The sequence below is a fragment of the Opisthorchis viverrini genome, assembly GCF_000715545.1.
Source record: "Opisthorchis viverrini unplaced genomic scaffold opera_v5_543, whole genome shotgun sequence".
Classification (NCBI taxonomy): Eukaryota; Metazoa; Platyhelminthes; class Trematoda; order Opisthorchiida; family Opisthorchiidae; genus Opisthorchis; species Opisthorchis viverrini.
This window is the reverse complement of record NW_008752205.1, coordinates 191,522-200,890: the sequence shown is the minus strand read 5'-3', so window position 1 is coordinate 200,890 and position 9,369 is coordinate 191,522. Positions and strand designations below refer to the sequence as shown.

At 44.2% G+C, this 9,369-nt stretch overlaps 1 protein-coding gene across 1 annotated transcript in view; it reads left to right on the top strand.

Moving 5' to 3' along the window:
* Window positions 1–2,264: 2,264 nt before the first annotated feature.
* Window positions 2,265–9,369, top strand: part of T265_11661 (hypothetical protein) — a gene marked incomplete at both ends in the record, with an annotated part of 40,743 nt that continues 33,638 nt past the window's right edge. The window contains 2 exons of the mRNA XM_009178373.1: window positions 2,265–2,552; window positions 7,850–7,990. Coding sequence (XP_009176637.1) covers window positions 7,916–7,990 — 75 coding nt within the window. The remainder of the gene's footprint in view (window positions 2,553–7,849; window positions 7,991–9,369) is intronic.

The following is a 9,369-nucleotide window of genomic DNA, read 5'->3' as shown; positions in this document are numbered from 1 at the left end:
CCGAAACCATCCAGACTTTTCGTGATTTCCTTCATATACCTATAATCTACACCTCTGCACTCTTCCAGATAAAACGCTAACCACCACTATGCTTGCGCCATCCTAAATTGGATACATAACACAGCATTCTGTTCAAATGAAAAAGTGTTTGGAATGCTCAATACCCTGCTTAACCAACACAGCTTCCGGTGCTGGACACATTCTTCCTTGGAAGTTCCCGTTGCCCGACTGCACAGTTGCTTTCCAATTGCCTTGTTACGGATTAGCCAACATCAATCCACGCAAGCTGTGGTTCTGGGGCGACGGTTGTCGAGGACCTGAAGATGTCTCAGTTCCGCTGCTTTCACAAGCAAATTTTCACAACCGTACAACAAAACAACTCGCACTGTAGCCTGGTACACGCATCCCTTGAGGTCCAGGGATACACCACTTTGAGGGCACAGGTGTATCAAATTGGCAAACACAACCTGAGCTTTTCAGGTTCGTGCATTGACATCATCTGCCACACTACAATCGGCACCGATACAACTTCCAAGATGAGTAAAACGCTCTACAACTTCCAGTGCCTTACCCTGGATTGTAAGTGGCGTGTTCAGTGACTGCATGTCTACGGGCATGACCTTACACTTTGTGGGTGCAAAGTGAATACCAAATGACTTTGGTCAGTTCATTCAAAAACAGCTGCGCCCTCTCTTCGAAGAGGAAGATGATGTAGTCCGTAATTTTAGATCAACAAGGTTTTTGTCATAGGGTTTTGAAGGCCTTCCAGAGATCATGAAATCGAATAGGAATGGAGGAATTTGGCATCTATGACGGACATTGCTTGGTGTACGGAAGCTTTTGGAGAGCTCTTTGCGTACTCTCGCACGCCCAAATGCCTGAGGATACAAAGAGCTTATCACATTAAAAAACTCCCCTGATGGACAAGAGTGTTAAGGAAAACAGACCGGTCAACTGAGTCGAATGAGCCTTGGAAATACAAGAATACTTAAATGGTGGGTCGTTTATACTTATGGCGTTGTTCCACTGTCTGACTCAATGTAAAGATTTGGTCAGTGCAATCCCTACCAGGCCGGAACCTTGCTTGGTGCTCTCGATTTACCATTTCACAAACCACCATAAGGTAACAAAACACAACTAACGCTAGCAGTCTCGTTACAACCGAGGTTAAGCTGATCCCCTTGTTGTTATCACACTCACTACGGGCCCGTTTTTTGAAAACGGACATTATCACCGACCCTCCCTAGTTGTGTGGGACAGTCTCCATTCCCCAAATGCAGGCAAGCAGATCAGACAAGCACTGACTGACAAGCTTCCTCCATCTTTGAACAATGCGGTTTGGAGGTCATCTGGACGAGAATCTCGGTGGCGCTTGAGACCGTAAGGGGCTCCACGTTCACGGTACAAGGTTTTACGTCGAATGTGGGCTTCAGATTAGTGGCAGATGATGGGCACGATAGCTGTTTGAAGTATTTGGCCCACCGGTAGGTGCGTTTCTGTTTATTCATCCTCTTTAATGTGTGCAGCGATTAAAGCGACTCGGCTGGTGGCATCACGCGAAGGCCGATATGGCATGAATTAATTTGTGTGTAAAATTCATGGTTGTACGTGGGCTGAGATACTGTCAGTGCACCCACACCTAGACAGTAGGACGATTAGGGTCATCAACCAAAGCCTTTGGCTCAAAAGCCTGACTGCAAGGCAGTGGTGTTTTGTGGGAAATACAAGTACATTAACAATTTTAGGAACAGATTGCCGCACATGTTATGACCCACAACCTGGAGGGCCAGGAGGCTGTGTTCGTCAGACCTCCAACCGTTGACCAATCTGGCATAAGAGACTGCGACTTTCGCACATAATCCATACAGTATAGCTCAATGGGTCACCGAGATACACAAACCTCCCCACCATGGTAGATTCCAGTCCCTTCGTGATGAAGGGCTGAGATACTGCCAGGATGCCCAAGCTTAAACAGGTGCAGACGGGATGCAGAGTTTGGGTTCAAAACACGGACCTCTTTATCAGTGAATTCGCGCTTTAACCACAGCTGTCTCAGCTCATCTGACTGTTTGTCTTACTGTTTAGTCCTCAATGTGACTATCTACACATGCCTTTGGATGTGCCCTAACATATTCTCTCCGTTCCAATTATCCGCCTTCCTCGATTTTTGTCTGTGAATGCTGTAGGATAATGTACCATGCGGTGCCATGGAGGCCGGATTGGATTTCTTATATTTAACGTTTATTCTCGCCATATGTTTATAGCTTTGTCGTTCCGGTTGATATCGTCAAGATGATGCCTCATCGGATTTGGCGCCTGAGACCGCTTCGTTTTATATATCAAGCAGCTCTTTCAACCCTTAACGTTCAACCTATAAAGAATCCTGAGATTAAATGCCGATCGGTAACGTTTACTCTTTATGTTGTTGAGATACATGTGCCTGCTAGATATTCATCAACAATAAGTGGCATGAGGCTGTCAGTGGAAAACACTTTCGGACTGTGAACCCAGCAACCGGAGATGTTATATGTGAAGTTTCATCCGGCGATAAAGTAAGTTTGTTTTCCGATTTTTGTAGAGTGAATGTAGTCGTTAGAATGTGTGTATGTCAAACCACAGCGTTCTACGGTTATATACTCGCCATTTCGGACACCGTGAGTAACCTGTCAGAGATCTTTACGAACATGTGAGTACACGCAAATAAGACAGTAGAATGTATTCAAACGGAACGCCGTCCTATTAAGCCCATATGCGTTGTGTGCAAGGTAATGAAGAGGGCTGTAAACCAAATGCTCCTGATTATCTCCTTACCAAAAACTTAATTTGCCCAGCTCAGTTTGGTTTCGCCACGCCTCACCTCAGCCCCTGAGAACAATACACTGCCGTGCATTTTTTCTCTGAATTCTTTCCAGATTTCGACATAACCTCCGTTGAGCTTCTAGCCTATCACAGGGAGCATAAAGGAACTAGGGGCTCGGTATCCAGATGGCTTTACGCCTTAACATTTAACCGGTTCACACCATTTTCACATCTTCAGCGGAGCCACTCAAGAATCACTGTGGGCCTTACACCATTCCTCACCTCTATGGCTCGCTTCGCGCTTTCCTTTTGCGCTAATGTAAAGCGCTACTTTGCGCTGAGTACCTAAAGATATGGTACTGTGATTCTCGTACAGGCCACTGATATCTGCGCTTCCTGGGCCATAACCAATCTCATCCTTGTAATCAAAATACACAGGTTTGTGAACATGTGTTTCCAATAGTGTCTCTCCTGGCAAATATAGCTAAAAAATATGGAAAAGGATTACGAAGGTACTGAAAGCCTTACAATAGGTCTAAAACAAGGGTACTCTGATTAGCTTGCTTGTTAAGGACTGTGATTCATGTGTTAGGGCAATCTCAAAGCCTTCACGTACATTATCTGGTGACAGAGAGAGGGGCCCTGGATGTTGTCAGTGCTATTTGGCGTAGGCCGTAAAAAGATTTTCTAGGTAACAGGAAATAATACCAGTCGTTTTTATGTATGTTGCACCCTTTTGATGCCTAGCTTCCATACCAACGGAACGAAGCATGAGGACCGGGACACTGCTAGGTTACTCAGGCCTAAATAGGAACAGTCGAGATTCTAAGGTTGGGTTCGAACCATGGACCTTTCGGTCCGTGAGCTGGCCGAGCCTTCTCGAGCTTGTTGGATGCACTGAAGAAGGCTTCAAATGGTGGCGAAAAGTTAGTGAGCAAATTACCAACCTCGGTGACAGTGGGTGCACAGCTGTCCAAATATAAGTTCCAGGAGGCCTATATCCAGCGAACACTGATATGGTACGATAAGTTGTCCACATCCATTGTCGGTCTTAGCAAACAGCTTTCTGTTTGCATTTCGGACTGTCAGACTGACAAAAGAAAATAATTGAATTTTTGTTATACAACCATTATCCCTCAATCGTTCGAGGCATCTACTTGGTTAGGCTTTCACCTTTGTACAATCTTTATCATCCATTATGGCCAACTTTATCTTCCCAGGTTGTCAACAGAATCATTTTTCTGAGTAGCACTATTCCAGAAGCTTTATTAGCTGCGTAAAATTGTATCAGCGCCTGTACACTAGTGTGATTAGAATTTTACTGTACGCCGGGCTATTTCGGCAATGATAGAGGGCATCAGCTGGATCAGTTTTGAATTATTTGAGTTTGTCATCCGGCACAAGCTACTTGACTGACTTGAGCATACAGGTCCTCGAACTAGGTTTTTATTTTTATTTGACAGTGCTTTTTTCGAAGAACACAAAGTTCATGCTCTAGGCAATTACTCCCAACAACCTGCTGCTAAGTATATCAGATGGGAAGTTGTGCAAGTACCCTTCTGGTTGATTTGGAGGAGTTGCACAGGCGTGAGTATCATGCATGTGATATATCTCTCGAGGGCTGACGCTGGTTACAAGGCCGCTTATTGTATTCCTTAACAGTTAATACCTCAAGAACCGGCTTACACATCGTCGTAAGTCAATCAGGTCGAGAGAGATGAGTTCGGGTCTGTTTCTACATCTGCTCAGTTTGGGGTAGACACATGTACATGTACGGTCCTCGATAAAATCAGTCTATCCGTTCGCATTTGTAAGTCTGGTAACAAAGCTGAAATGACTGTCAGTTGCTCATTATCTGTGAATTCATTGTTTGTTTTAAGTAGTGTAGATATTGTCATTTTAAGTAAATAAACAAAGTTCTGTGAACTTATGATTTTGATGGCCACTCTGCCCCATAAGGTAGCAGAAAAGCATCCGTATATCCACCCTGATCATTCCTTCTTTTTTTAACCGCGAAAAAAGACATCCTCCACATTTCTACGGCTATTCATTACAAAAACTTGGATTTTTGGATTGTTCGATGTTTGCCTTTGTAGGATGGTCCTCCGCTTCCCGAAGGGGACAGTTAAACTGGTCAAATCATTCCATTTTCTACATGCTTTATTTCACTTTTGTTAGACCCTTGGTAGGATACTGTAGTCCTGTGAGGCAACCATGATCTAAATGTAACGTAAGGATACTCGGAAATGTACAGTACAAAGATACGCTCTGAAAGATTCCTGCTGCGAATGTGTTATGCGTCCAAACTATTCTTTTTGCATATCATAGGCTTCGAGGTCTTTTCATGTGCACCTACACCCTCCTTTTCGCACTTCTCCACAACACCAACCTCCATAGTCACAGTTGCAAACAATTCCGGCACAGGTACACGATTTGGCTCATGATGAACTTGCTGTCCCCCGCAGTTATTTCAGTCTCGAATAGGCGCCCAGACGGGATGTGTCCCTCGCTGACTGTCTATGGGTGCGATATCGACCGCTCAGATGTGCACTGACATCACACGTAGGTGGCAAACTGCTGTTAAATGTAAGGTCAGTTTTTGGTGACCTGGGGCCAAGCAAGTAACTTCACATAGTCCGTAAATATTGAGTGCCGATTGAGGCCAAGCCATGGATACATATGAGGAAATTAGTTGGTCGGAAACCGAACCCTTTGAAACACAGTCATTAGCTACAGTCAACAATGACTTCTTTCAACTTCACGAGTATTCTGTTCCAAAGAACTTCTTTTCCGTGCGCAGAAGTGTTCGAAATGCTAGGCGCCTGCAGTTTGTGAAGTAAAGTTTTGTGATAGACGGAGTTGAAGAATTTCTCCAAGTCGGGATAACCAGTGTTATCACCCGTAACACCTGTATTCCGAGTTAGGGCAGTTGGAAGCCCCACCATTTGATAACTTCAATTGTCTAGGGTTACTGAGTTGCTCGTCCTCCATATATTTGCTTAGGGTTACTGGGTCGCTTGTTCATCATACACTTGAATATTCGTTTGTGACTTATTCATTTCATATCTCTGGACGGAAAAATGTGGAAAATGAGGAAAGAGTCGACGAATCCTACTCCAGGCCTTTTAAGAGCCGTTCAAACAGTTTGGTTATCCACTCAGCAAGACGTCAGTTAAGACATTGAGTTCGGCAACGAGCCGTTGGTTAGCAGTGTGACTAGCTAATAACTGCCTCGTGGGATTCGTATCATGTCAAGTTGCTCCTCGACCAACGAATTTTCCAGATCGAAGCTTCATTTATCGGACGACTTAATCACGCTGCTGACCCGCCGCGCGTGGCCGAACAGCCAAGTGTTCGAACTACTGCAAGGAGTTCATGTATTCGAAACTCGCTGGAGTTTTGTAAGATACGCACTGGCAGGCATGCTGTCACTTTCCACTGGACTTTTCAGCTAAATCTTGTCTGTTGTGATGCGATGGATTTGAATGGGTAGGGTTTTCCTGGGATATCGGTTAAGCCCCACTAGTGACATTTTGCTCTTGCACCAAACTCTGAGGTAGCTGGGATGGCTCGAGATGTCTGAGTGGTTAAGACGCAAACTTACTGACTAGAAGGACCTTTGTTTGAATCTGACCTCCACATCTCGATTTTCCTTCTTGGCTTGGGCGAGCTGGCAGTACCTCAGCTCTCATGCTCCCTTCAGGTGGCATGGAAGCTAGGTACCGAAAAGGTGCTACAACTGGTTTATTATTATTATTATTATGAATATGGCTATTAGTTATTCTCTTTAGGAGCACGGTCATTTTTACTATATCTTCACCTCTTTTAATCTATATCCAAGGTGACATTTGCTCATGGTCGCATGGCAGTTGACTACTAATGTATTGCGGTTAATGCTGACGAATCATCGATGAACCCTTCCGAATGACCTCTCGGTTCTTCAGCCTTACCAAACTATTGTTAATTCACATAGATGTTGCTGGTAGGACTTGTACAACAATCAAGTCACTAACCTCACTCTGGTGTTTCCTAAAATGTTCGAGTGGACGACTGGAGTACGTTGTTCCAACAGATTTGACCACCCTCTGGCTTTGAAGATTCAGCGGTGCGAACAAAGCCAAAGGTTGCTGGGTTTTCTGAAACAGTGGCCAGTTTTGCAACACAGTGCAGGATGTTTTGATCTAGGCTATTCACATACCCTGAAATTTACCTCGTTTCACCTTTTGTAATGAGGCCTGGTATGACTGGACAATGTTCAGTCATTGTAATGATGCTTTCTGCATATAAACTTAGTGTTTTATATTCGCAGCAAGTAAGTGAAATGCTAACATCCCACAACTTGTCTTACCAGTGTTTTGATAGAATGAACCTAACATCCCAAGAACGCTGGTTTATTCTGAAATTTTATCAGCAAACAACCGTGGCACTAGTGCCGCTGAAAACCTACGTTGCATCGTAATACAGGTATCTAATCGATTCGAAAATTTCGTTTTCTGCATATCATTGGCGGTTGTGGCCATCTCGTTTTTTCCTCAGGGCTAGTGGGTACCGATTTCTGGATCATTTCCTTACTGCATAGTTCACAATTCGGAAACACCCAATCTCTGAATTTCCAAGCATTTCCTGTTTATTATGTTACTGTGAAGTTCGTGCCTTGTAAGCCCAGTAGTAACAAAACACCATGAAAAGTGATCCCGGAAATTTCACAGATTATACAGTTACCTTCACTCCTAAAATGACGTTCACAAGTCATTAATCTGTCAACAACAAAGCCTCCTTTTCGCGCTGCCCATAGCAATTTCACATGGCTGTCATCTAGTACCGTAGTGTTGGTAAATTTTTGTGCCGACTTTCCATTCTCCACCCAAACAAGTGATGTTTTACAATTTTGTTATTGATTGTGCTGAGTGCGCATGCCACGGCATGATGTGTACCTGTTTACTAACTTTAGGCGTGAAGTACTCACGTATCGCCTGATACCGTTATCTTCATTTCTTCAGAGCTCTTTTCCTGTCAACTTGCTAGGCTGAAATCTTTAACTTTTTTGCAGGAGGACATCGATAAGGCAGTAGCAGCAGCCAAGAAAGCCTTCGAATTCGGTTCCGAATGGAGGCGAATGGATGCGTCAATGCGCGGTCGCCTACTGAATAAGCTTGCAGACTTGATAGAAAGGGATCGTGTCTATTTGGCCGTGAGTTCATTAAAAATGATCAGTCGATGGCGCCCTTTAACTAAAATCGCTGTTTTATTAGCGGAATCTACGGGTCTGTCATTGCCTGTGTGTGTGCGTGTATGGACATGCATTCCGTTTCCTACTTCTACTTTGGTGTCTACAGGGAACTCACCGTAAAGAGTAACCGAAATTATCCTTTTTGAAGTATGGTCTATTCGGTGATGAAATCTAGTTATCTCAGGGGGCGGCTATAGTCTCAGGGATTGTACCAAAAATCTGAATAAAGGATACAGTTAGTGGAAAGGTGACTGAAAATTCTTCCCCCTTTAACATCAATGAGAGTTTCTACATGATAAACTCCCCATGACTGTCACGGAGTATCTCTTCATAACCGACGTGAGTCGGAGTTCTACGCAGTTTGGTCCGCTGAAACCCGGATACTTAGGCAAGGTGGAAGCTTCTGGTCGGGACGATTTCCGACGTGTGTTCTTGAGATGAGTGAACTTCTACCTCTAGCATGTGAGCCCAGTTTATCTTCGTTTCAACTGAGATTTAATCCAGCAATTAAGGTCAGACGTAAGTATTCTGCCTGGAGAAGGAAACCTCAGGTCTTCAGTTCGAGCAGTCATCACTTGACGTACCATTCAACAACGGATCACATTACACGAACTAGGAAGTTGAATGCTGGTGGCGACATATCCTGTTCCATTACGGGTCAACCATAAATCGTGGTCGCATGTTGGAATCTTCTGTACTGCGCACTGCTAACGATTCGCCTTCCGACATGCAGGACATCTTTCACATGCAGGGTGAAATTTTCATATATCATCATTACCTACAAATTACAGGTTCCGCTTGTATTTCTTGTCTGAGGACATGCGGAATTTTTATGTACATGTTGGTCTTGGTAGGCTGTACACCTTGTCCTCGGATAAGCGGAACACCAAGAAGGGAACCTATCTTCAGGCTCTTCCTCCGTGGTAAACCGCATTTAAATGCTGAAGTAGCTGTGCGGCACAAAAAATAGTGTTTATAAGAATGTCTGTGGAAAATTACTGATGTTGATTGTTGCTACGTGGTACTTATAGCTAGAACGTGCTTGTCCGTAAATGGTTCCATTGAATGAAGATTGTGTTGAAACGGCACCAGCGCAAAAACCAAGTGTCTTTATATTCACTTCGACCGCCACAGGCAGTCCGATTTTCCGATGCATTGCTTTGTAAGGGCTAATCCAATAAATATTTTTGTCACATTTTCCCTGCGTGTAATTGTGTGCCTTCCAGGATGGGGACCGCGTGATCCTCACTGTGCCTGATTGGAGACACTACAAGATATGGCTGCCAACCGATGTCAGTGGCGTTCTTGTTGTCAGTTTCTGTCCAGATTGCCTGAGTGAA